Here is a 27,324-nt window from a genome sequence, read left to right as displayed (position 1 = left end):
TACCATTAATTTTAGATACAAAACTTGAAAAATGAAAGTTGAAAGTATCCCGTTAACATACGGAATTGTTTATTTTATACCCCCAATCGTTCACATCCTCGCCGGGTGCAATCCCTTATTCCTTCGTATTTCCATACCTATGTTGGTGGTAAAGCCAAGCCAATTTCAACAACGAAAAAGAAAACGTGCACAAACATTGGTGGTGATTACCGTGATTCTATCTTTTTCTGCCTTATCTGCTAAAAGTTGTGTCAGATAATTACAAGTGGCAAGGTCTTTGCAGCCTATGGTAAATCGCCAGGTGGACAGACGCAGTATACGGAAAAAGCATATCGGCCTTTGTCATTTAGTTGACGTTGAAGCCCCCCCTTTCTCGTTGATCCAACGCCTGCCTCAGCCTGCCTTTCCTCCACAAACTGTCGAGTTGTCGACAGACGCAGTCGCATACAATCCAAGCTTACTGGATTAAATCTCTCTCGTGTGCATTTTTCGTCCTCATCTTTTGCTTCTCCCTCTCTTTCTTTCTCAGCTTTTACACGGAAGGGTCAAATGACTTAGCTCTCTGTGTTTTCCTCAATATTTGCAAAAGTAAATTGTGGGTTTTGTAAGAAAAGCAAAATAAATTGGGGGTTTTTCTTTTCTTCAATGTGGGTTTTCTTCTGTCATCAGCATCAGCACTATGTTGAAGTCGGTGGCTTATTTCGAAAGCTCTAAGGTAAATTGGCCCCTACATCTTTTCCTTTTCTGTATATTTTCATGCCTACCAAATGATGAACTGAAAAGATGTTGTCTTTCTTTTGGTGACCATCACCATCAGTAGGGAACAGCTTAAAACAGTTTGGAGTTTTTTTTATAGAAGTATTCTAGCTCATCTAATCTGCGATGAAATGATGACTAATTTGTCAAATAATTCAAACTGTCATCTATGTGCTCAAATTTTTGCCAATTTTGCCCTAATATTATTATGTCAAGTTTTCAATCCTCCACTGGAAACCAGAACATGTAATCAGCCGAAGTTTCGGAATTTTTGTTTAAAATCGAAAGCCATTAAGTTTTCCATTCTTCTTTGCTCCTGCATTTTAATAGTAGAGTAAGCTAGTTAAATTGTTTAAGTTAATCTAGCCTATATCTTGTCTTCTCTTCCTTGCAGGGATACAACACTATCAAACAAAAGAGCCCATCTATGGCCTGCTCTCTATCCATATCACGGCTTTCTGGGCGTTCTTTTAATCCGTATTCCAGTAACCATCAAGTGCATCCATTATCATATGCCACTAATTACAACACAAGGCATCCCCCTTTTGCTGCAAGAAACTTTGTGGGAAATCCTTTATTAGCTTCCTCTGTCTGCGGATGGAGGGGACTTTATTTGTCAAACCACAGACGAGTCTATTCAAAAAGATTGCGAACGCATGCAGGACTTGATGTTGCGAGTGCTGTTGATGTCATTAATGACTTGGGATTTGATACTTTGACGTTCTTAGCTGTTACTGTCATTATCGTTCCGGCATTCAAGATCATTAAAGCTAGCCCTGTAAGACTATTGTTGGATCGTACCTATATTGTTGTTACTTTTCTAAATTTACATGAAATCTCTTCTTAGATGAAATACAGTATACCCTATGGTTTTCAGATACTTGGTTTCTTTTTTGCGGGGATAGTACTCAATCAATTTGGCTTGATTCGGAATCTTACAGATGTGAAAGTTTTGTCTGAATGGGGGATTCTTTTCTTGGTAAGCATTCTTTGTTGATGTGTACTGTCGGAAAAGTTAATAATATCTGGCCTTCTATTCTTATGCTGTACCTGTACCATGTCTATAAATACTGCAAATTCATCACCTTGCTTTGTGAACCTGTGATAGTCCTTAGTGTTAGCTTGATATACATTATTGGTATATTTTCTGTCATATTCAACTACTGTCATCTATGAGATTTGACTCAAGACCAAAGTGGAGACTAAATGCCATTATTCAAATGGTCATTGCCAATATACGTAGTTGTGTATTCCCCAACAACTTAACCTTTTGGGGTTCAATAGTTGTCTAACATGATATCATACCCTTGATCACATGAGGTCATGCCTAGAACCTCCTACTGGCATTCACCATCTTTTGCTGGTTAGGGAGGTGCAGGTGAGGAGGGAGGGTGTTGGCTCGATATGCATGCTTGGATCATTCTCTAACTTAAGTTTTGAGGTCTAGTGGTTGCCTACCACTTGAGATAAGCCAAAAATTTCTTTTTCCATTACAAGGACAGAACATTTTCCTTTTCCTTAGGGCCACCCGTATGTACTTCATAGAAGGAATGAAAATAATTTATTCTCGTGTGTACTTTTGATGCTCAAACATAAGTACATCCATCTTAAAAAAAAATTTCTATTGGTTAATTACCGGATTTACCTAACTGTGACACTAAGAGGAAGAAGGATGATAAATATTTAGGGTTCACTGGCTGGACATATTGAGGATTATGGACAGGGAAAATACCTGGGAAGGTGTTTGGATGAAGTGTCCTCTGCTTTGCATAGTCTTCTTCGACGCTTGTGCCATTTTTCTTTCTGCAATTTGCATTCTCCCAAAAGTTAAAAGAATATGATTTTCTAAAGAAGCTTATATTCCTCTCATGGTGATATGTTGGTGCATACCTTTTACACTCTTTTCGTTTTGTTTGACTGTTATGTTTCCCTTTCAGCTGTTTGAGATGGGCTTGGAGCTTTCATTTTCGCGTCTAAAGGCTCTTGCAAAATATGCCTTCGGAATGGGATTAACTCAGGTAATTTGTAGACAAAAAGCAATACTTGGTGTTTCTAGTATATATTGAGGATAATAATGAAGTTCAAACTGGAGTAGTTTGTCATCAGATATATATTTCATATAACTGAAAATTGTACTTTTTGAGGTTATTTCAGATTTCATGGTTAAGGCACCCAAAAAAAGAAAGAAAAAGGTGATTCTTCATAAGGAATGGAATAAGATAGGAATTGAGTTGCTAATAAGAAGCAGGAAGAAATGGACGTTGCATTTCAATGTTTTGTTTGCTTAACAAATTAATTGCATTGAACCAAATAATTTAATTATATTTTTATATATCTCATTTTTGTGAAAAGTTATTTATATAAACAAATTACTTTTCAGTAACAAATATCATTTTTTAGATCTCTCTCTCTCTCTCTCTCTCTCTCTCTGATCAATAAGGGTTGATAAGTTATAATTAAAGTAAGTTCTGAACTTCTTATTGAATAGGCATAGGGGCATTTGCATTGCTTAAGGGCTAAGGTTCTTGCAACACCTTTGTTGTGGGAGAATTTCATGAAAAGTTATTTTCGTCGAGCTGGAAGCGTACTTAGTGCTGTTAATATATAATTCTAAACACCTTCGAATAGTACAATTGTCATTACGTAGTCCTATAATTGCTCTTTGCCCTGATCTTTTATGCTAAGCTTCTGTTTGCAGTTTATGAATGCTGCACAAATTGCGTGGAAAAACACAAATAGTGCTGCTTGAAATTTTGACCTTTTTTTTTTCCCTCTTGAAGGTCGTATTATCTACTCTTGCTTTCACAGCCTTCGAACTTCCACCTAATGGTGCTGTTGGAACCCAAATTTTGACGTTCCTCTTTAACTCAAGGCCTGATTTGGTGAGAGCTCTGTTCCGTAGAACACTTTTAACATTTGTTTCATCTATATGTAACACGATATCACCATTCATCTGCTCCTGTTATGTTTTGAATCTTTTGACTTAGTTACTTGTTTGATTCCACTTTATATAGTTTTCAGGCTTGCATCCACATTTGGTGCAGTGTTTACAGTTTTCTTCTATAATTCTCTTCTTTTGATTTCAACTTATGCGAACCATACTTTCTAACTTGATTACGATTTGAGCTAATGGGCATGGTTACTAAGCTAGTGGCTAGTTGCACATATTCTTATATTATTCTTATCTGTCCTTTGTATCCATAAATTCAGGATGGTTATGGTTACTAAGCTAGTGGCTAGTTGCACATATCTGGTCTTATATTATTCTTATCTGTCCTGTATCCATAAATTCAGGATGGTATTACTTCTATGTTCTTTGCTTTATATCTTATTGGTCTTTGGTTCATTGGAAGGGTTCAAGCTTATTCCTAATCCATTACCCCACCCTACCTCACAACTAACCTGAGGAGTATAATTTTGTTTTTAGCCCAAGTGTCCTTTATACATTGAAGGGGTTCAAGCTCTGAACCCATCCTATTCCTAACCCATTACTCCACCCTCCCTCACATCTTGGGCTAACTCTACGAGTATAATTTAGTTTTCGTAAAGATTTGACAACTAATTTAGTTATAGTGGAAATCCAATTTTCTTTATTATCTTTATCCAAGTGCTTGTCCTGGTAAAATATTCAAGTATGATATATTTGTTTCGTTAAGTTAGTAAGCCTTTTTGATGTTTAAAATCACTATTGGTTTGTCTTTCAGTGTCACCAACTGGATTGTGATACAGACAGACCTCTGTCCTTATCCAAGCCATTTAAAATTTTTATTTTATGTTCTTCCTTTCGTAATAGGTCAACATCAGAAGCATTGATGAAGCCGTAGTGATTGGTGCTGCTCTCTCTCTGTCTTCTTCAGCTTTTGTACTTCAGGTAATTTAAATGGGGAACTGCAGAATTTTTCAAATGAAGAAATCTGTTTCATTTAGTTGCTATTAATGATTGGTGCTAGAAAATGGTTAGTTATATTCGAGAAAAAAAGTGATCATTTTTTTTTCTCTCTTCCCCCTTGCTAAGCTAAAGTCACGTGCTTTATATATTTCATTTTCTTATCCTATTCTTTTGCTTTCTAAGTTTTAGTAAGAACGCTTTGATGATAGTTTACTTCTTACCAGGGGTAATAGGCAATCTATATAGTTGCAGATCGCACCATGACATTTCAGTTGTTGGGTTAAAGTTAAACTGACCAGGAACTTGGCTGTACTGGCTTTAAACTTAAAAGTCCTTTTCACAGTTAAGGATGCTTTGTTGTCAAGCTTTAAAACCATGCTGTTAAGCTAGTTACTCAAAATCTCAATCACCATATATATTGTATGAACTATGAAATGTAGTACTTGTATGCTGTCTATTACATATCTTCTTTATAACAAATGTTTTCACATATTTAAATCGAAGCTGAACATTAACCTAAAAAGGAGATTAACTGGTTTTGATGAATTGTCATAGACACCTGAACGTTAACAATATAAAATAGTTGTCTAAGGAAGTGTAGGAAGAGTTTTCTGTTTTATTGTTGGTATTAATGGTGCTTGTATGACTTGACTTTAGCACCTCACCAGCAAATAAAGCATAATAATTTAGTAAGAATTGACAATAAGTATGCATGTGTGTATCATCCGCTTACCATTATATCATATCTTTTATCCAAATTTTGGTCCCTTGAATGGGTATAATCCATGTAACACGTTTATTTTTTCTTTAACTAGTGTATCTGAGTCTTTGACCCGACTAATCACTAGGCCCCCCACCTGAACCCACAACATTTGGGGAGGGAGAAACTGTAGTATTTGCTAGGTGGTACCATGGGAGAGAGTCGAACCCCAGACCACTTGGGAGCAAACCAAGGACCTGACCGCTAGACCAACAACTCTTAAGTTAATCCATGTAACACATTTAAGATCCTAGTTTGGGGAATTCAGTGTCTTAGATGGTTTTGACAGTATCCATTGTTTCAATTTCATTAACTTTTTACCTTTACAAGTTCTAAATGGACAACAATGCAGAATGTCTACTTTATTCCTCGTACCAAAAAAATTTCTGTTAATTTATATGTAATAGATTAATGACCATTTAATATCGCTGCTTACATAGAATAATGTATAGCTACTTGCAGAGAAAGGTGAACTCCCTACAAGATTTGGGTCCGCAACTCTAGGGATACTTCTTCTACAGGTTCTATTCCAAGCCACGCTGGTTTGTTTTGATTTGTTGAATTGAATGGAATAAGCAATGGTGTTGCAGTTTCTTTTACTTCCCATTCTGGATATTGATAAGATCGCCATGCAAAATATACAACAAGAGTATGATGTCAATAACTTTTGGCCCTCCACTACTTGATATTTGCAGGACATAGCAGTTGTACCTCTCTTAGTCATACTTCCAGTGCTGGAAAGTCAGGTATACGAGAAATTCAACTAATATTTTTCAACTGGTTGTAGTTGAATGTACAATTTTGTTAATGTCATTAGGATTACTGAATATTGATGGTAGAACATAAAATCATTGTCTCCTCTATATAATAAAAAAAAAAAATTAATTGTATGGCTGTGAGTACTGGGTGGTAGTAGACCACTGTTTATCTCATTATGTGATCTGTGCAATGTCTTTTGTGAAGAGTGTGAAGCATGGAAGAAAGAAATTCCAGTGAAAACCCAACGTAAAGCTCAAACTGATTTGGAAATTTTCAATTCTAATTTCTAGGTCCGATCCAAAATATATCATCAGTGAAGGATACTTAATACTGGAAAATATCACTCTATATTTGTAGGGATTTTTATTTTTAGATGAAGCTTCTAGCCTTCTATTATATTAAATTATTAATACAGGAAACCTGTTTTTATTATCAACGCCTTCATGTTTTGAGGGAATTTTATTTTATCATCCATCCCTGATTTCTGTCGTCACTTTTTACACCTTTTATCTTGACTATGATGTTTTATTTCTTTTCATTTTTTTTTTTTAAACTTTTTACCCTGCTTTCAGATACTAGTCACTTATTCAGCATTCCTTCATTTTTATTTTTCTTCAGAACCTAGCAGAGGAAAGTATATGGCCAACGCTTCTGAAGGAAAGTCTAAAAGCCTTAGGTGGACTTGGTATTCTTTCTCTTGGAGGAAAATTCCTTCTTAGACGAGTTTTTGAGGTGGGCATGGCAAACAGAACAGCTTAAACTCTTTTTGTATATTTTGTTTCTGGCCACTAAATTAAGTTTGTAAAATCAGTTTGTGGCAGAAGCAAGGAGCTCTGAGGCTTTTGTTGCACTTTGCTTATTGACAGTTGCAGGGACCTCACTTCTCACCCAGAAGTTGGGTTTCAGTGATACGGTTTGACATTCCTTCTCATAGATGGAGAATATCTGAGATTATCACGTCCTCTATCCATGTAATAGTTGAGTTTCACTGTATGTGCAGCTTGGAGCTTTTTTGGCTGGAGCACTGTTAGCGGAAACAAATTTCCGGACACAAATTGAAGCTGATATAAGGCCATTTCGAGGCTTACTTCTTGGATTATTTTTTGTAACTACAGGGACATCCATTGACATGCCGGTACAGAAGTACTGTTTAGTTTCAAACATCAATTTATGTTTCTGGATTCAAGCTTGTTTTCTAAACTTTTCTTCTCTGAAAGCAATTTTTGGAAACTGTTTGGCTGCCTGCTTGTTTTGACACGGTTCTCTTTTTGTTTAATGTTTCGGTGACAGAATACTGTTAGTGAACCCAGGCACCAAATAATTTATTTTTTGTATGAAAAAAGTTAACTTGGTTATGACTATACATTTTATTCTGTTTCCTTTAACTGTTTTATTGATCTGTAAGTGGTCCTAATGTCTTGAAAAATAAACCAATAATGATGAAATTTAAGGTCCTTATTTCTTTGGCCTATGTGACGTGAACTTATCTCTCTGTGTTCGGTTCTCATATAAAACATTTACAGATGCACCAATAATAGAAAAAGCAGAATAATCATTAATCATCCATAATTTAGCCTGCCTTTTCTCTTACACAAGTCATATTTTCTTTTATATGCAGCTTCTGTTCGAGAGTGGCCAAATGTGCTTACACTCCTGGCAGGTTTGATTGTCATCAAGACACTGATAATAACAGCTATAGGCCCACGTGTTGGACTTACCTTACAGGAAAGTGTAAGAATAGGGCTGCTTCTATCTCAGGGAGGCGAGTTTGGATTTGTTGTTTTTTCGCTTGCAAATAGGTGAGTTATAGACTCATAACTCGTTATATCAAACAGAAAATAGTATGACTTAACATTTCAGGATTTCTCTCTGTTTAAATAACTTCCTGCCTTGTCGAAACAGGCTTGGTGTGCTGCCACTCGAGCTTAACAAGTTGCTTATAATTGTTGTTGTCTTGTCAATGGCATTGACCCCATTGCTTAATGAAGCTGGAAGAAGGGCTGCTGAATTGATTGATGACAAATTTGGTGCCGAGGATGTGAGTTTCTACATCATGTAGGAATTGATTGATGAAAAGTCTGGCATTGATGTGTCTGGATTGATTTTATATGCATCAACCTTTTAAGTTACAGCTCAAGGCTATAACATTTATCATTTAACGTTTTATCAGAAACTGAACGTAATCATTTGAATGTTCTTCACTCTAATCAATTTTTTTTTTCTACTTTTCTTTTTAATAATTTATTTATGATAAATCATCAAGTAGTATAACCATCCAGTGTTTTCTAAATTAGTTTTTGATTTATAATACTCCCATATCTTCGATTTCAGTTTAGTGCCTGAATTTTAAACAAATTTGTACAGAAAGCTGCTGAGGTGGTGAACTTTGATTCAAGTGAACCTGTTGTTATTCTTGGATTTGGACAAATGGGCCAGGTAAGTTTAACTTATGTTGTTCTGCAGTATTATAATTGCAAGTGAGCTGCAGGTCTCAGATCCAATTGTAATTGCTCTCTCTCTCTCTCTCTCTCTCTCTCTCTCTCTCTCTCTCATGTCCAGGTCCTTGCCAATTTCTTGTCCACTCCATTGGCATCTGGGATAGATAGCGATAATCGGGGATTGCCATTTGTAGCTTTCGATATGGATCCTTCTGTGGTGAAGGTCAATGAATTTTCTTTTTGTTGCTTTCTATGTTAAAGAGGATTTTATATGAATGACTGCTAGCTCAGTCCGAAATATTGGGACCTGTTTAGTCTGAAATAGTTGATAACTCGTAATAAAGCAGGTGAAATCTTCTTAATTGCCATAATTAATTGAGGATGTCTGGATTTAACAATTACAACAGAAGTGAATTTTGAATTGTCAGTTATAAAGTACTATATAATTTTACACACCATTAGAATGAAATGATTGCCACCCACCAAATTGGTTTTTGAATAGTTGTAATATTTTCTGATAGCATGAAAACACTAAGGATCTCATCACCAATGCAGTAAGCTTGATATCATAAACGTTATATTTAACAAGCCTCAAGAGCTAAACTATGGTAGAAACACCTAATCTAGATATCATATGCTGTTTGGGGACTCTAATTGCATAATTGCATTAGAAGCTGGGAATCAGTGATGAAAGAGTGAAATATGCTTAATATGCAGATTGGAATTTGCTACCCAGATAAAGTTTATTATTGTTTCCATTTAATTCTCCTTAAACCTTATTAGTTTTGTTTTTGACACTTGGAGGAAGTTTGACAGCTTCAACAAATGAAAAATCTATATATTTATGGCAGTTCTATATTATTATTTTTTAAAAGTAGGTTAAAGATAAATTGATACTTGGTGATGACATTAAATTCCTTTCACCATTCCATTTACAGGCGTCCAGGAAACTTGGTTTTCCAATTCTGTATGGGGATGGATCACGTCCAGCAGTTTTGCAATCTGCTGGCATCTCTTCCCCCAAAGCCGTCATGGTTTTGTACACTGCAAGGAGTAGAACTACTGAGGCCGTTCAAAGGCTTCGACTTGCTTTCCCAGCGGTAATGCTCTCGCTCTCTCTCTTGTCAATCCATTATAAGAACATAGGATGCAATCACGCTAAGTAGACAGAAACTTTATTTGGGTTCACTAGAAACCACAGCAAAGGGAAAAAATTTGTTCTCAGGAGCTTGTGAAGTTTCAGTACCTGTCATAGAAACATTGTCCCTTTTTAAACATGTTTTGTCCATGTCATCCAATCTTGGGCTAAAAGCACAAGTTTCAAATTTGCTATTGCTGCATGAATTATCCTTGAATTGAGCTTCTCTTGTTTTGGATTTCAACTCAATGTAGGACATTCAGTGGTTTTAAACCCATTTTTATATGAAGCCTGAAACTGTTTTTGTTTTCATCTTCTTTTTACGGTTTTCCACTGACTTTGTTACATTTCTGTGTGCACACGTGTGGGGATGGGGTTCTCATATGCATTATCTTCATTCCAGCTTTTCTAAATTCATCTGGACCCTGACGTGGTTTAGTTTACAGCTTACAATCATAGAAAGTTCAAGAGTAAGAAATATTACTTATTTATACACACAGAGTGACATCGTACAATTTGTGCCTCAAAGGAGTTTCCCATTGAACTCTGATTTGAAGGGCATTGTAGAAACCTCTAAATTTGATATTGACATCCAATTCAATTTGAGAGTCCCTGTCTTTTTTGGCTATACATTGATTGCACCAGCTCAAGTAGTACGAAGGCTAAATTCCTGCCAATATCATTTCCTGTCTATCGGATTTTAAACCCTTTTGTATACTTCTCCACTGTGGTCTGAATATGGTAAGAATTCTGTATCGGCAGATCCCTATTTATGCCCGAGCTCTGGATCTCAAGCACCTTTTAGAACTGAAGAAATCAGGTGCAACAGATGCTATTCTGGAAAGTGCAGAGGTATCAAGTTAACTCATTGGTATTGTTTGTGTTATTGAATACATTAACTAGCAAGTCTTTTTATTACAACTTGACACCTAATTAATGTTTTAATTCTTGCAGACGAGTTTGCAGCTGGGCTCCAAGCTTTTGAAAGGGTTTGGAGTTAGGTCTGATGACGTGAACTTTCTTCGTCAACTCATTCGGGATTCTATGGAGCTGCAAGCTCAAGGAGTGAGCAAGACTGATGAGAAAGAACTTAATGATCTGCAGCCTATGCAGGTACTTGCAAATATCCTACACTGAAACTGATTTAGACTTGATTTACAGCATTGTGGCACGCCATGCATTTTAATTGGTTGATAATTTTTTATTCATGTTTCAAGTTAAGATGTTTGTGGTAATTTGATCTTTCAAGAATGACACTGGCATTTAAAATGGACATGATGGTTTGTCGAACCAAAGATACCTCAAACATTATGAGAAAGTTATAGTATTCAGTTTCGCTGAGGCATTTTTCTGAGTTTGATAGGGTTCCTGAACTAATGTAAACTGTCCATTTGCTTCTGCTAACATGCATTCCTCCTCCCCTCCCCACCTCCTCCCATTTTCATTGTTTCTTATATAATCATGCAACCTTGGATAATTTCGTGACATTTTGAAGACGCAAAATTTATAGCAACATCAAGTTGAGCTACTAGAATTATTATGTAAAGCTTATTGATGCAATGCAGTAGAATGATCTATGTATAATAATGAATGGGTTTGGTTGACAAGGTGAGAGTTGCGGACTTAATTGATGACGCTGTACCCCTTTCGCCAACTCCATCAGAAGACAAATCATGGGGGTTAAACGAAGAAGATGCTTCTGATAGCTTGACATTTGAGGGGGATATGGATGCAGCAAAGCATGACAGTAAGCTCCACCAGTCAGAGCATACAGAAGAAAATGAAGAAGTTTCACACCGTGGCTTTGATACAGAGAATGGTTTTGCAATGAAATCACAAGACGTTGAGGGATCTACCTCTTCCGAAACAACAAAGGATGAACTGTAAGAAAGGCGGGAAAATAGTTTATAAGCTTGATTTTCGGTCCAGTGAAATCATAATTCCTTGATGAAGGTGTCGAAAACTAGTCTGTTTTGCTTGAGACTAGCAATGCGCACTGGAACAAACTAAACTCTCCGATACCAATATTCTTTGTTTCAGGAAACAGAGCGAGGAGTGATAATCCTTTTTATCAAACCACATGCTTGTATATTTTTTTCAATTCTTTGTTTCCTGAAAATGTTGACCCCATTTAGTGCGGGTAAGGCTTTGTTGTTGTTTCCTGACAATGCTCGAGAAATATAAGATAGAATGCTTTAGTTTTAGTGGTCTTTTCTTTTGTTCCTATGTCTTAAACCATGTGGTTTTTACTTCCACCAAACCAAAAACAAAGGTGCACTTGGGAAAAAAAAAAAGAAAAAAAAAAAAGAAAGAGAAATGATATACCCACGCTTTACAGCTTCATACACACTAGCGGTTAATGTTGTTCAATCTCATCATTTGGTTTATTCAATCTAACGGTCATAATTAAAGAAAGGTGTGTGGACAATTAAAAATGGTGTGCATGAGAATTACATGCAACATTATAAATCTGACGGTCCCAAAAAGTTCTTTCCTATCCACCCACAAAATTGAAAGAAAAAGGAGAATTTTCTAAGCATTTCCCATGAAGGGGAGTGTTGGAATTAAGTAGAATTGGGTTTTGATCGGATACTTGAGAAGGAAGAAACCAACTGTCAGTTTGAATTAAGTCTCCAATTGCTAGTTTTTAGTTTGCTGCTTTATAGTTAAGGTCATCTCTAACCGAAGGGTCCAAAGGGCTAGAGGGCCAAAAATAGCTCGAAAACCGTCTCCAACCGAGGGCTAGGCCAGAGGGCTCATGGGCCCCACGGAATCTGAAAGGGCCAAAGGGCCAACCGGCTGGCCTAATCCAACCAGCTAGCCAGCCCCGAGCTGGGCCAGAAATTCTAGCATTCCTGTCGGATATAACCGACAGGAATATATTCTTGTTTGTTATATTTGACAGGAATTCTAGGCCAAATTTCAAATGCAACGACTAGCTGACGTCAAATAGCCGTTATTTTTGAATTTTTTTTTTTTACACAATTTTTTCCCATAACTTCTATTTTACAAAATTTATCTTATATTTTTTCTAAATTATATTTTTTTTTCCCTATAACTTCTATTTTACAAAATTTGTTTCATATTTTTTTTAAATTCTATTTTTTTCCCTATAACTTTTATTTTACAAAATTTGTTTCATATATTTTTTAAATTCTATTTTTTTTCTTATAACTTCCTAAGCTATTATACAACATTAAATTAAATTAAGTAATATGGCGTCACTTAGTCGTCACTTAGCCAATTGATTTGAAATTAAGTGACATAACTTCTATTTTTTTTCACTTATGTTTCATGCTGACGTCACTTAGCCGTTGGATTTGAATTTAAGTTGTAGTTTTTAAATAATAAATTATGTTTGGCTCTATGACCCTTTGGCCCTCGGTTGGAGATGGGTTTTTTGTGACAGGGCTAAAACGAGCCATATGGCCCTTTGGCCCTCGGTTGGAGATGGAGGCAAATACTGTTCATTAAAATATTAATATCTTGGAGGGCTAGAGAGCTAAAACGAGTCATCTGGCCAGCCTTCGGTTGGAGATGGCCTAAGTGAATGCTTAGTCTCATACGACAAGTGTATGCTTCAAATTACTGTTTTAAATCAAAGGCCTCATATTGCTTAGTCTAGTGAAGGACACATATTAGGTCATCTTCAACAGAATGAGATATGTTTAGCCCTGTCCAAATTATAGCCCTATAAAAAATTATTTTTTTAATGAACAGTGCTAGACCATGTTTATATACCATCTCCAACCGAAGGGGGCCTAATTATTTTAAGTTTGTTCTTTAATTTTATTGGTTAATTGAATTAAACTACCATATTAAAATAAAATTTCTGGACATATTTGAAGTGTCACTTGTCGCTAAATATTGTTTAAAGTTTCATGTTGTTTAAGTTTCATTGACCAGATTAGACTCATGGTCAAACTCCAAAAGACCTTTGCTCTGCTCCCCAGATTAGACTCATGGTCAAACTATAAGACCCTTGCTGAAAAAGAATCTGATTAATTTAACACAGCAATCCAACGAGAACAAGTAATTTCCTTCCCTTTCTTAACTTTGAATTTCCATATCTTCCAACAAATTAAAACGGTCCATCTCTAGGTTTTATAGTTTTTTTGGTTGCGCATCTATCGTATTCACTTTATTTGATCATTTTAAGATTTTCATAACTATTATTTTAATTTACACTTTTTTTTCACTAAATGTTATTCCTAAACGTGGACCTATTGATCCTACTTGATCGGATTGGTGGTGTTCAATTCAAAGCGTTACTGGATTATATTCATACACATGTAAAAAAGTTAGTACAACACAACAAATTTCATTGAAGGGAATTAGCAAAAGAAAAGAAAAGTAAGTACAACACGACAAGTTTTATTTACTGGAACTAGCAAAAGAAAAGAAAAACAAGTCAACTTCAATGTCTTATTAAGATTTGATTATTGCATTACTATGAGATGTCCAAAGACTTCCATGCCCTTTCTTGGGTTGAACTGACACAACCGACAACTTCCGTCTTCGCCCCTATAATTATTTTGTTACATATTTTGTATTCTACTTGAATTTTCACTTTCGCCCCTATAATTATTCTGTTGCATACTTTGCTCAAATCCGTCAACTGTGACACAATTTTGAATTAAAAACTTGTTGAACTTCAAATCCGTCAACTAAGTTGATTTTTTCCATCCACTTTTGAATAGAAAATGTAGAAATTCTAAATGAATTTGTGGAAAAGGTAAGATGTTATGGAAAGATGCATGGTAAAAATTTACGAGTGGTATAACTGGTAGGGTACCTTTTGTCGGACAGAGACGGTTGGGTCCTTTTGCAGCTGCTGAGGCCCATAAAACGGGCTGGGTACCAGGCCAACTTTGACCAACCCGGTAGCCCTTCGGTCATGTTTTGGATTGTGGGTTTCACTAATTTTTGGTCCAATCATCGGTTGAAGATGGATTTTGTTCAAATCAGGTCATATTTTAGCTTTATAGTCCTTTAGTTATTTCCATTAGAGATGGCCTTAGGATAAGCTTGTATGAGGATATCCAATGTTAGGGCCATGTTTACCCTCGTCCAGATTATACCCATGCGAGAATTTATTTTTTAATGAACAGTGTCAGACTATATTTATATACCATCTTCAACCAAGCCGGTCAAAGAGCTATAGGCCAAAATATAGCCCGTTTTGACACAAAACCCATCTCCAACTGATGGGGACTATTTTTCAGCCCCCTCAATAATTTATTATTTTAAGTTTGTTCTTGAATCTATTGGTTAATTGAATTATATAATCTTAATAATTTTTCGAATATGATTTCGAGTGACACGTATCGCTAAATGTTGTTTAAGTTTCATGTTATTAAATATTTTAATTTTACTTGCATGCTAACAACTTAGACATTAATTCAAAGATCACAATTTAATTGAATTACAACATTTTACATTTTAAAACTACAACAACTTAGAAATTAAAAATTACAACAAATTTGGAGTTTAAAGAGTGTGAAGAATTGAAATAAAATGAGGTAAGATAGTATGGAAGGGGAAAAATACCGAGAGAAATTGTGTAGAAATAGCTTAGGTATTTATAGAGAAAAAAAAATTTTAATTTTTTTTTTTTAAATTTCGTCCTAAAAAAATCAAAATCTAATGACTAGCTAACATTAGCTAGCTAGTGGGCTGTGACAGATTGGGCCCCTCAAATCGGGCTGGCTGGCTGGCTTCCTTTGGCCAGCCCGCAAGCCTCGTGGCTATTTTATGGCCCAGTGGGTCTTGCAAGCCTTTTGACCTTGCTCTCGATTGGAGACGGATTTGTGTCAAAGCGGGCTATATTTTGGCCTATGGCCTTTTAGTCGGATCAGTTGGAGATGGCCTAAATGAAATATTTGTGCTATGCTGCTACAATTAGCACTACACATTCCTCTGAAATTCTCTTGTTCTTGTTCCTTTCAATCCCAGAAATACATCACACAAAATATAAATCAAACACTCAAAGAATTTATCAAATATTGTTGTGAAAATTCTATGTTAGCAGACCCATACTTTTGCCAGAGCTGACTATCACGAGCACCTTTTCGTAGTAAATGGTGCGACAAAATCAATTATGCTGGGATGTGCATGAATGTTATTTTTATAACTATTTTGACCTGACACCTTCATCGATATTGAAATTACTTGGTGCATTGTAGACAAGCTTAGCTGTTGTTCTTTTTTTTTTTTTTTTTTTTTTTGGGTTGAAACATGGATTCATAGAAGAAACCCAGTGCACAAGGCCAAAAGAACACTGAAAGCCAATCGGCTAACCTAGAGGCCAAAAGAAAAAGATAAACAAGACACATAAGACGCCTCCAAGAAGGAAACCAGCGTCAACCCGTTTACCCACGCAAAAAAAACCCCCAACCCCTACATTGGAGGACACGGAAGACCATCATTGTTCAAAATCCCCATGAGAGAAGAGATAGAGGTCTCACAACCCAACCGAAGCCACACATCTCCGGTGGCAAGTTCCTTGCGACAAAGTCAGCCGCCTTATTTGCTGATTATGGAATCCATGACCAGAAGCATGATTGAAAGGTCTTCCTCACCTTCCTTACAAGGCTAAGGATAGGGAGGAGATCCCAATCACAACTCAAAGAGGAAGAGTTAAGAGATTGAATAATAACTTGCTCATCTGCCTCAATCACCACTTCATGTAATTGAAGGTTCTTTGCAAGTATGAATCCTTCTAGTACTACTAAAGCCTCCGCCATCGTCGCATTTACCGCATGAATCCTCATGCAACGCACCGCCCGACAAACCGAGGAACAATCCCTGACAACTGCCCCGATGGAACCGCATAGAGAATCCCTCTTCCAGCAAGTAGCGACGTTAATCTTGATCTTGTTAACTGGGGGAGGAGACCATAAAGAAGGACGAGGAAAACCTGATAAGGGAAAACTCTTGGTAAAGGCCGACATACGAAGAAGGGTAAAGGCCATAACAAAGGAATCCAGAGCAGTGGCAATAACCCGAATAGTTCTGTAGAGAGAAAGGTTGGTCGCATTGAAAACTGCATCACATCGGGCTCTCCAGATAAACCAACAAGTAAACGCCAAGAGTGAAATAACACGGTCCATGTCTTACTTTCTCCCCTGAACTGAATTGACAACTGAGCAAAACAATCTGCCAAAGTGGTGATAGAACTCCGATTAATTTGAAGGCACAAAGGGCCCCATACCACACTTGTGAAGCCCACGGGCAAAGAAGAATGATATGCTCAATGGTCTCATCATGTTTAACGCATATGAGGATGAAGCACATCGTCGTTGAAAGAGATTGAACTTGGTTATGCAAGCATCACAGAAACCCCTCCAAAGGAAACTGCTTTTGGGGGGGGAGGGCACTTTACATCTCTGAATCCAGTCCCACACCCGAGGGTCAATGGTACAAGATGAGGTAGGGTGATCATGTCTAAGTGGGGGATGATTGTTATAGCACCAACAGTGATTGGACTTCATCGAATAGGAGCCATTCCTTTCAAAATGCCAGATTAGCTTCTCAGGAATCGTATACGGCTCGGCATGGATATTTAAAATGGCAACACGGTCCGCCTCCGAAATATAGTCAAAAACATTAGCAAGATCTCAATTCCTCGATACAGGATCAAGGAACTCAGCCATTTTGACTCCGTGCAGATATCTGAATGTAAGGGAGGGGAAGGGTGTCCCACAAGAATGCTCGGGACCCAATTATCCATCCAGAATCTAACTTCGTGCCCACCCAAAATTTTCTATCTAGCTCCCATGAGGATGAGGTCTCTCCCTTCTGGCCCAAGCCCAAGAGGTCCTTCCACCTTTCTTAGCCTCCAGAAAAGAGACATTAGGAAAATAACGCTCCTTTAATACTCGAGCCCACAAGGAATCAAGATCGTGAATCAACTGCCAACATTGTTTTGCTAGCAAGGCAATGTTAAAATCTTTGAAGTTTTGGAACCCTATTCCTCCATCCCGCTTAGGGCGACCCATGTCCGTCCATTTTATCCAATGTATCCCCCGATCTTTGTATGCCCCCGCACACCAAAACCTCGCCACCACCGCATCAATTTCATTGCACACCTTGTCCGGCAATCGAAAAACACACATTGGATACATAGGTATTGCTGCAAGCTCAAGAGGGTACTCAAGAAAGTCGAGAATGAAATTCGACCATATGAATCCACTGAATGTACGTGCAAACATCTTGTTAGCTTAAATTGTTATATATTTACATGAGATAATTTGTAGAAAAAATGTTTTGGGAGGATCTAGAGGGAGATAATTGTTTGCACAATTTGTTTAAATTATAGATAGATATAGAGCTTCTAGCTTAATGGTGACCCATTATCCAAGAAAGGACCAATTGATCTTTCTGAATCCAGTCTTCATATTCAAGATTGATAGTATAGTAAGGTTGCTAGCATCATCCTTGAGAAAGGAGGCAGGCCATTCTGAAGACCATTAATAAAATGCTTTAGGCGGCAACCCTTGAGACCGGGTACAATTTGAGCAAGCCAAAGAGGGTAAGACATTGGGGAAGGTGGAAGAATCGGTGGAAGAGGAGCGTTGGTAGTAGCATCAATGAGAGCAGAGAAGAATTGGACGATGAGTCAAGTGCTTTGATGCCATGGAAGATTAAGCACTGCGGAAAAGAACATCAAGAGGACACAGGTTTTTGGTTAAATTTTTGATAATTTACATTGATCTCAGTACATAGTATTTATACAGTTTTACAGAGGCTTTCCAAGGGTTGACAATTTGCACAAGGAAAGATTCGACAAATCAGTATTTACATAAAGTGATGCTTGATAAGGCAAAATGAATGTGATCATCAAACCATCTTTTAGACAGATGATTTCGTGCTCTGCATCTTGTCTATCAAGGGTATAGTCACCAAGGCCCGGTTAATTTGGTGGGTGATATTGGATTGGAGTGGGTAGATTCAATATACATTGAAGTAAGAAAAGGATGTCAACTTCCAATTCTTATCCTTCCACCTTGATACGATTTTTTTTTTTTTAAAGAAAAAAAAGATTTTTTATTGTAAACAAATAATAAAAATACAAGAGCGGACATGAAGTTCGCAAAAGCACAAACAAAACAGAATATATAGCAACATTGCCGTGACGCTTAGAAACTATGAAAACAACACAAAACTAACTAATAACTGCATTCTAGTTACACAAAATTTCTAAAAAAGACAATTCTCTAAATTATGTAGTAACCGATGCCCACGTAAATGATCATAACTGAATTTGTCCCAAAGTTTATTGACTTTGTAGTCTTCAAAATTAAGTTTGTTTCGTTCTATCCAAATGATCCAAAAGATAGCTGAAACTATACATTCTCACTTAATTTTCTTCTCATTTTCTGATAACAATGTCAATTTTTCTCTACCATAAGAGAATAACAATGTCTGAGTAAAACCCAACTGATATCGTAGCAGGAATGAAAGGGAGAAGTTTCGGAAATTACTAATCCATATTTGATGCAGCCCAGCTGCCCAAGACAATTAATATGGTCTATGTATTAAACATGTTGTTGGTGGTTTTTCATTTTTCAAAGCCATTTTTAATTAGATGTCTAGAAACTATAAGTTTTATTATTAAATATTTATCCTATCAATGTATTGTAATCTCCCTATTTAAAAGGCTCCATATATAAGATTAAGTAGTCAATTGAGTGAATTATAGTTAATCCAAGAAGAGATTGAGTTTTCTCCTTCACAAACCAAGTGTTAGACATGGTCGTGTTGAGTGAATCACGATTATCAATGTGAGTGATTCCGTTGTCTCTGGTTGAGTGGTTTTCAAGTTCTATCCCCGGAGCAACCCCGAGTGAATCTGTTGCTCCTGGTTGAGTGATTCGTAGGTCTATATCCCCCGTTTCCTTGAGACTCCCTTGGTCCTCTACTACGTCAAGTGGTATCAAAGTAGGTTTTCCGCTATTCGTCGTCCCATAGCGACAATCACCTTTTTGATTGGTACTGTAGTAGCCCTTTGGTTGGGTATTGGAGGTGCTCAACCTACAAGAATTGTTCATGATATTTCAACAAGGGCGGGGGTTTTTACGAAACTTCGCCCTAGTCAACAAATAAAATTCAATTAATGAAATAAATTAAAAAAATGGATGATTTGTATATCGCCTTGTATAACCTTTTTGTTTCTTTGCTATTACCTCTTTTGTTCTATTTATATCATACTAAATTTATTATTGTTACTATAGAAGAGTGTCTTTTATAACAACAAAAAATATCGTATGTGAGATTTTTCATCCGTTTGAATATGAAATGGTTGAAAAGAATAGATTGGTTGATTGGAACTCCGCACCAATTTATGATGAGTGCGTAGATGATGACGCCTTTACAATTTATGTGGGAAGCCAAGAGTCTTCTCGGAAGCTTCGAGGTGACCATTTTTCACTTCGTTATTCACCTCAAAGCTACCATGATTGTGATGTTTATGATGCTGCCAAGTATTTGGATGGAGTCATTAATCAAGGACCCCATTTGAAGTGGAGTATGTTTTGTGGGTTTAATATCTTTAACAACCCTGAATTTCCTTTTGGTATGGATGCTGGGATAGATTTGAAATGTCATCCAAAGGATCGAGGAAAAAAGAACGATTCGAACTCGAGGACGAGTTCTTTCCGAGAAGAGGGTATGATGCAGCCCAAGACAACTAATATGGTCTATGTATTAAACATGTTGTTAGTGGCTTTTCATCTTTCAAAGTCATGTTTTAATTAGATGTCTAGAAACCATAAGTTTTAGTATTAAATATGAGAAGTATTATTGGCACTCCAAAAATCTCATTCTACATTCATCGTAAGTGTATTTTTCTTTCCAAATTAGAAAGTTTGAAGTATAGAATGAGATTTTTGGAGTGCCAATAACAATTCCCTTAAATATTTATCTTATCAATGTATAGTAATCTCCCTATTTAAAGGGCTCCATATGTAAGATTAAGTAGCCAATTAGCGAATTAAAAAAAAGTAATCTAAGAAGAGAGTGATTTTCTCCTTCCTAAACAAGTATTTGGCTTGATCGTGTCGAACAAATCTACGATTAACGACGCAAGTGATTCTGTTGCTCCTGTTGAATGATTCCCGGGTATCTAGTCCCGTCGTCCCCAGAGACTCCTTGGTTTTTCCTGCGTCAATATTCTTCTTTGCTTTCCTAGTCGATCATGGTGTTTTCTAAGGCTCTAATCAATAACATGGACACTTTTCTCTTTTTTATTTATCTATTTTATTGTTGATAAGAAACAATTGTATTAAAGAAGAATAAACACAAATAGGACAGGATTTGGGTCCTCTTCTCTACCAGTTACTAAAAAAAGGGGACCCAATATTTGAGTGCAAGAAAGAAAAAAAGAAGAGAGTTGGAGCCGAGTGCTACTGAGAAGGGAGCGGATGTGGGTGGGGGAAGTCCAGGGGAAAATGATAAAACTTGGGTTTAGGCTAGATTGACTACGATTTTAAAAACTAATTTAGATTCATTGCTGCAACAGGTACTCATCGCTGCAATTTGTAAGTGTGTTTCTAGAAAAGCTTACAAAAATCTGAAAACGCGTTTGCCAGAGACTATTACAGGTTGGAAGAATACGCTGTACGCCAATGGAACAATTCAAAAGCATGATTTGGAAAGCTTTGAGCAGGAAATACACTCAAAAAGAAGACCAACATGGGGTCAGCAACAACACTTTCAACCTCTAAAGTGAGGTTTTTTAAATCATATTCTTTTTCATGACATCACACTATTCCACTTAACTCGCAATATTCATGCAATCTCACTTAAAAAGTATGTTATTCTATCATCTCATATATATTTTTAAGTTAACAACCTAGTTCTGTTATATTTATTTTATGAAAATTATGAAGTTGCATGATTTTTCATGCAATTTTCAATTGTGCAGCAACGTGTGGTTTGAAATTTTTAATTACTCATTAAGGGCTCGTTAATTTGGTGGGTGATATTGGATTGGAGTGGACAAATAGTAACAAACTAGATTCAATGTGCATTGAAGTAAGAAAAGGATATCAACTTCCAATTCTTATCCTTCCACCTTGGAAGGATTTTTTTTTTTTTTTTTTTTTTTTTATTTTTTTTTATAGAAGAAGCAAATTTGTATTGCAAAGAAACAATAAAATTACAAGTCCTCTAACCAATAACAGGGACACTTTTTTCTTTTTTATTTATCTATTTTATTGTTCAAAAATAAACAATTGTATTAAGACCAACACCAACCCTTGAAGTAAGTTCTAAATTTTCCCTTCTATTCCTCCTCTAGTTTTCTCCAACCCGTGTTCTAAAATTGGATTAAGTATTAAAACCTAAAAAAAACTCAAATTCCCCTTAAGATTTAGCCCAAAAAACTTAGTGGAGCCCAAAGAATATGGCCCACCCACATGGGACTATCTACCCTGATGTCTGATGGGTAACTGAGCCCAACGGTCCACATTCAAACTTTTTTTTTTTAGTTTTATATTTATATATTTATTGAATTAAATGGTTAAGATCGAATATAATCAAATCTAACTGTAAAAAAAAAAAAGACCTAAATACTCACATTTAAATCAAACGGGCTAAAATAATTTTAAAAAAAATTATGTAACTCAAAATTCACCTAAAAACTCTATAAATATCTATGTATTTGTTCAAACATCCACACAAAACTCATTTTTCTCTTACAATTCTTCCAATTTTTCTTTCTATCATCTTCCAAAACCATTTCTTCCCATTTACAATTCTTCCAATCTCTGTCATGTGTCTCATATTCTTTCATAGTGCTTCATGAGTTTCATGTGTCGATTTAGTAATTTTTCAATAGTTATCGGAATTTAAATATTTTTAGATCAAAAAGTTCATAAAATTAATTTAAAATAGTCTGAATATATATATATATATATATATATATTAAATTAGCTTAAATTTATTCTTTAATAATCTGGAGCTAAAATTTTAGGTCAGAAAGGTTATAGCAGAAAAGTTGTTTATATGGTAAAACCTAAATTTTTTGGGCTAAAAATGTTAGGTTTTACTCTAAGAGTTGGAGATAGTCCTCTTCTCGACCAATTAGTAAAAAGAAGGGACCCAATATTTGAGTGGAAAAAGAAAAAAAAAATCAGAAGAGTTTGAACCGACAACCGAGTACTAGTGAGAAAGGAGCTGATGTGGGTGGTGGGGAAGTCAAGGGGAGAATGGTCAAAAGATAGGAACACACATCTACCTCACTGGCCACCAATGAATTAGCAATAATGCTATCCTTGCTAAACATGCCAAAGTTGTATACCAGTTTTGAGTTTTGAGATTTTTAGTTGAAACTTGAGATTGAAGTTATCAAATTGTTCGGTTTGACATGGTTTCTCATCTGATCCTCGTTTTGGCTTAGCTGGTTTTCTTTGCCCCTGGATATGGATGTCGTTGTAGGCATCATTTTGTCCCCGGCTTTGCAGGTTCTTTTTGACAGACTGGCATCCCCAGTCCTACAAGGGCTTGCTGATATCCTGGGTTTCAATTTTGACATCTTCCAAAGCCTGCAGCATGCACTGGTGCGGGCTCAAGCTACTCTTGAAGATGCAGAAGTGCAACAATTCACCAACAAAACTGTCAGACTCTGGCTGGCTGATCTCAAGAATACAGTTTGTGATGCTGAGGATCTTCTCAACGTCTTTACTGCTAAACAAACTGCCATGATTGACCAAGACTTTGGTAAGCAGACAGTAGAAAGCTATACAGTTCTTACCGATAAAGTCAGGAAGATACTCCAGAAGCTAGAAGTGACTGTAGCTGAAGGATCTTCTAAGTTGAAGATTAGAGAGCCTACTCAGCCAAGGTCAGATCGATAATCGGACAAAAGGGAGACTAGCTCTTTCATCGACTCGAGGATATATGGAAGAGATGATGACAAAGAGATGTTAGTCCAACTGTTGATGTCTTCTCATACTGTTTACCATGAGGGATATACGTATGCATCGTGTATTCCCATCATCGGTATTGGAGGAATTGGTAAGACCACTCTTGCTCAATTAGCATACAATGATAAGGTGGTTATTCAACACTTTGATGTTAGGATGTGGATTTTTGTCTCTTCTGATTTCAATGTCAAGAAGATCATGAAGACAATTATTGCGTCTATAACGAATGATGAATGCAAGTTGTCGGAGATTGAACTACTTCAGTCTCGGATTTGGCAATTGATGCAGAACAAAAGATATCTGATCGTTTTGGATGATGTTTGGACTGAAGACCAGGATGATTGGGACAAACTAAGACCCTTGTTTAGAGAGGGTGTTGATGGATGCAAAATCATTGTCACTACCCGCAGTAAAAAGATCCCATTCATGATGGACTTCCCAAATTCCCCAATGTATTTGAGTGGTTTGACGGATGATGACTGTTGGGCTTTGTTCAAGCAACGCGCTTTTGGACGAGGAGAAGAAGAGAATTATCCGAACCTTTCGCTGATTGGGAAACAGATTGTCAGAAAATGTGGAGGTGTGCCATTAGCAGCAAAAAGTTTGGGAAGTTCAATGCGCTTGAAAAGAGACGAAAAGCAATGGCTGTCTATGCGAGATTGCGAACTTTGGAAATTAGATGAAAAACAGCATAAAGTTTTGCCTGCCCTTATGCTGAGCTATCATCATCTACCATCACATCTTAGAGAATGCTTTTCGTTTTGCTCAATTTTTCCAAAAAATTATGAATTCAAGAAGGAGAAATTAATTCATATGTGGATGGCATCAGGCTTAATTCTACAAGATGGGAGCCGGCGGCCAGAGGACATTGCTGATGAATACTTTGCCAGTTTGTTGTGGTTGTCTTTCTTTCAAGAAGTAAAGGGTGATGGTGGGGCCTTAGTTGGATACAAGATGAATGATGTTATTCATGATCTTGCACAATATGTAGCAGGAAACGAATCTTTGATGCTTGAACATAGTGCAGCACAGATTCGCCATGCATCTGTTGTTTACAAGTACAGGGCAATTGGAATTCCAAAGGAGCTACTTGAAGCAAAACATTTACGAACTCTCTTATTGATTGGGGAATCCGGCTTGTTAAATAACAGAAGTAAAATGTTTTCAAGTTTTGGGTACTTGCGCCTACTAGACCTAAGCAGTTGTGGTGTTTTTGATTTGCCAGAATCATTAGGTGGCTTGATATGCTTGAGGTATCTTGACCTATCATACACACCTATTTTTGAGTTACCTCACAGCACAAGGCATCTCTGCTCTTTGCAAACTTTGAACCTATCTGGTTGTCAGAATCTTATACGGTTGCCAAGCTTGGTAAAGATGATCAGCCTAAGACATCTCAATCTAATTGGATGTGTAAGTTTGGCTTCCATGCCTCTTGAGATTAGAAAATTACAGAAACTTCAAACACTGCCATTGTTTGTGGTTAACAGGATTCCAATGGCCCTTAGTGCGCTGAAACGTTTAAATCTTTATGGAAAGTTGAATGTTACCCGCTTGGAGAATGCAAGACATGGAGTCGATGCAGAGTCAGCTGGATTGAAGTTGAAAGAAAATCTTGAGTCATTAGGGTTATATTGGGGACCACGTAGTGGATTTGAAGACGGTCAAGAATCATTTGGGAAACCTGAAGCCCGACATGAAGCATTTTCTTTCGGATATCAGACCGTGACAGGACAACGTGACACTGTGGAAAAAATTCTTGAAGGTCTAGAACCTCACCAAAATCTGAAAAAGCTGATTATAGATGGCTACCCAGGAATCAGATTTCCTCAGTGGGCTCTCCCAAATCTTGTAGCCGTCAATTTCACCAATTGTACAAATTGTGAGCATCTTCCTGCCCTTGGGAATCTTCTGCTACTCAAGACTCTTTCTCTGCATAGAATGGATGGTGTGAAGAGAATTGGTGTAGAGTTATATGGTGATGGTACGGACGTATGGTTTCCATCACTCGAAGAACTATTAATAAGTGATTTTCCTAACTTGGAAGAGTGGTCAAATGCAAATGGTGGAAGTGCATTCTCTAGATTGAAGAAATTAACTGTCAAAAGGTGTCCCAAGTTAGCACATATGCCATTACCTCAGTTCCTTGAGCATTTGGAGCTACGGGACTGTAATCCAACGATGACGTCCATATCAAGTTTAAGTTTGCTTTCTGTGCTTGTTCTAGAAAAAATTCCAAACTTGTTCTCTTTGCCAGAAGGGCTCTTTGCATCAGCTAGTCTGTCTTCTTTAAAGATCTTATCGTGCCCCAAGCTTCGTTCAATGCCTTTGGAGATTGGAACCCTCACTGCTTTGAAATCACTGACTATTAGTTGGTGTGATGAGTTGTCCTATCTGCCACAAAGTTTGCAGAACCTCAAGAGTCTGGAGACACTGGAGATTAGTGACTGTCATAGTCTAATATCCATGCCAAATGGTGGAATTGCAAGTCTAAGTTCTCTTCGAACTTTGTCTATTGAGAACTGCAGCAATCTGACTTTTTTGTCATCGAGTTTGGAGCATCTCAAATTTCTTGAGCACTTGACAATAATGTATTGTCCAAAGCTTGGTTCTTTTCCAGAGGGCGTGCAACACCTCTCTTCACTTCGAAGTTTCACTATCTTGAACTGTCCTTGGTTTGATACTCTACCTATTGGATTAATGAATCTTCAAACGCTGCATTGCTTGGAAATTAGTAGCTGCCCTAACCTAGATGCTTTGCCAGACTGGTTGGAGAATCTTGCTTCACTTAGATCACTAACTATATCAGACTGTCCTAATTCAAGAGTTCTGCCACCAGGCCTCAAGTATCTCAAAGAACTCCAGCACCTCTCCATTCAGGAATGTCCCGAGCTAGAAGAAAGATGTAAACAAGGCAGTGGTGAGGATTGGTTGAAAATAGCTCATGTCCCACACAAGTACATTGGCTCACCTGATCAAGCCATGCAGTCTGACAAAGCAAGCACATCCAGCAGCTCTTCTTTTTGAACATCTGTGCAGTAAACAAAACTTGTGTTTCATATCATCATCAATGTGCTATCATCGTTATAATCGTCATTCCTCTCGGTGGGATAAGGCTCTGTTGTTATTGTTGTTGTTGTTGTGTGTGTTTCCCGTACGTTTTTGTTTATATGGATGAAGTTGTCAACAGGGATTAAGAACTTTCTTGTTTATCAACTTGCTACTTTGTTGAAATTGTCGCCATTTTACATTTCATGTTGAGGGTTTAAACCTTGTTTGGAGTATCCGATAGGCATTAACCTTCAAACTAGAAACTAAACTTGAAACTTTGCACCTAAATGGAATTAGGTAAATTAAAGGATTTTGCTCTCAGTTAATTACACTTTGTTGCATAAGGTAAATTTTGCTAAGATACAATCAGTGTTTATTATGATCTAGTACAACCTAAAATTATGATTACAGAAAACTTACAAAATTAAACACCAAATTGATGTAATTTGAAATTTAAGCCTCGTTTAATATATGAAGATGACTATTCACTATATTGAAGACAGTCTAAAGGGAGAAATGCATACAACTTTCCTATTTTGTCTAAGTTTAATATTACTCATTATGAAAAATTGTCTCTTTTAATTCTGCCATTCTTGTGGTGACTA

General features: G+C 36.8%; 2 protein-coding genes and 1 long non-coding RNA gene across 3 annotated transcripts; 2 read left to right on the top strand and 1 right to left on the bottom strand.

Annotated features, from left to right (window-relative positions):
- The first annotated feature begins 351 nt into the window (after positions 1-351).
- Positions 352-11,944, top strand: LOC103956123 (K(+) efflux antiporter 3, chloroplastic). The gene is made up of 19 exons (XM_048568720.1): positions 352-715; positions 1,151-1,534; positions 1,634-1,735; positions 2,694-2,774; positions 3,537-3,638; positions 4,550-4,627; positions 5,858-5,926; positions 6,101-6,151; positions 6,783-6,896; positions 6,976-7,077; positions 7,165-7,299; positions 7,761-7,963; positions 8,067-8,202; positions 8,529-8,600; positions 8,724-8,825; positions 9,541-9,702; positions 10,503-10,592; positions 10,695-10,853; positions 11,349-11,944. Exons 1-19 carry the CDS (start codon positions 680-682, stop codon positions 11,625-11,627), a joined length of 2,457 nt encoding a protein of 818 aa, XP_048424677.1. The 5' UTR covers positions 352-679; the 3' UTR covers positions 11,628-11,944.
- A 3,997-nt stretch (positions 11,945-15,941) lies between these two features.
- Positions 15,942-18,681, bottom strand: LOC125470139. Its single transcript, XR_007252382.1, has 2 exons — positions 16,745-18,681; positions 15,942-16,659 (listed from the first exon to the last, which is right to left on the bottom strand). It is a non-coding gene; the product is annotated as an uncharacterized LOC125470139 (long non-coding RNA).
- Positions 18,682-23,665: 4,984 nt separating this feature from the next.
- On the top strand, positions 23,666-26,695 carry LOC103967986 (disease resistance protein RGA2-like). Its single transcript, XM_009381317.3, has one exon. It carries the CDS (start codon positions 23,666-23,668, stop codon positions 26,693-26,695), a length of 3,030 nt encoding a protein of 1,009 aa, XP_009379592.2.
- The last annotated feature ends 629 nt before the right edge of the window (positions 26,696-27,324 follow it).

This window comes from the organism of the source record quoted next, unplaced genomic scaffold (genome assembly GCF_019419815.1).
Source record: "Pyrus x bretschneideri cultivar Hongxiangsu unplaced genomic scaffold, Pyrus_bretschneideri_v1 Contig49, whole genome shotgun sequence".
NCBI classification, from domain to species: Eukaryota; Viridiplantae; Streptophyta; class Magnoliopsida; order Rosales; family Rosaceae; genus Pyrus; species Pyrus x bretschneideri.
The sequence above is the reverse complement of the archived record's forward strand: the minus strand, read 5'-3'. Positions and strand labels throughout refer to the sequence as shown.

What these genes read in the sequence shown, in the direction of transcription:
- LOC103956123 (XM_048568720.1), top strand. Translation starts at nt 680, where the DNA reads ATGTTGAAGTCGGTGGCTTATTTCGAAAGCTCTAAG. An exon ending in GGACATCCATTGACATGCCG is followed by an intron (nt 7,300 to 7,760) that starts GTACAGAAGTAC and finishes CTCTTACACAAG; the next exon opens with TCATATTTTCTTTTATATGC. An exon ending in GATTTGGACAAATGGGCCAG is followed by an intron (nt 8,601 to 8,723) that starts GTAAGTTTAACT and finishes TCTCATGTCCAG; the next exon opens with GTCCTTGCCAATTTCTTGTC.
- LOC103967986 (XM_009381317.3), top strand. Translation starts at nt 23,666, where the DNA reads ATGTTAGTCCAACTGTTGATGTCTTCTCATACTGTTTACCATGAGGGA.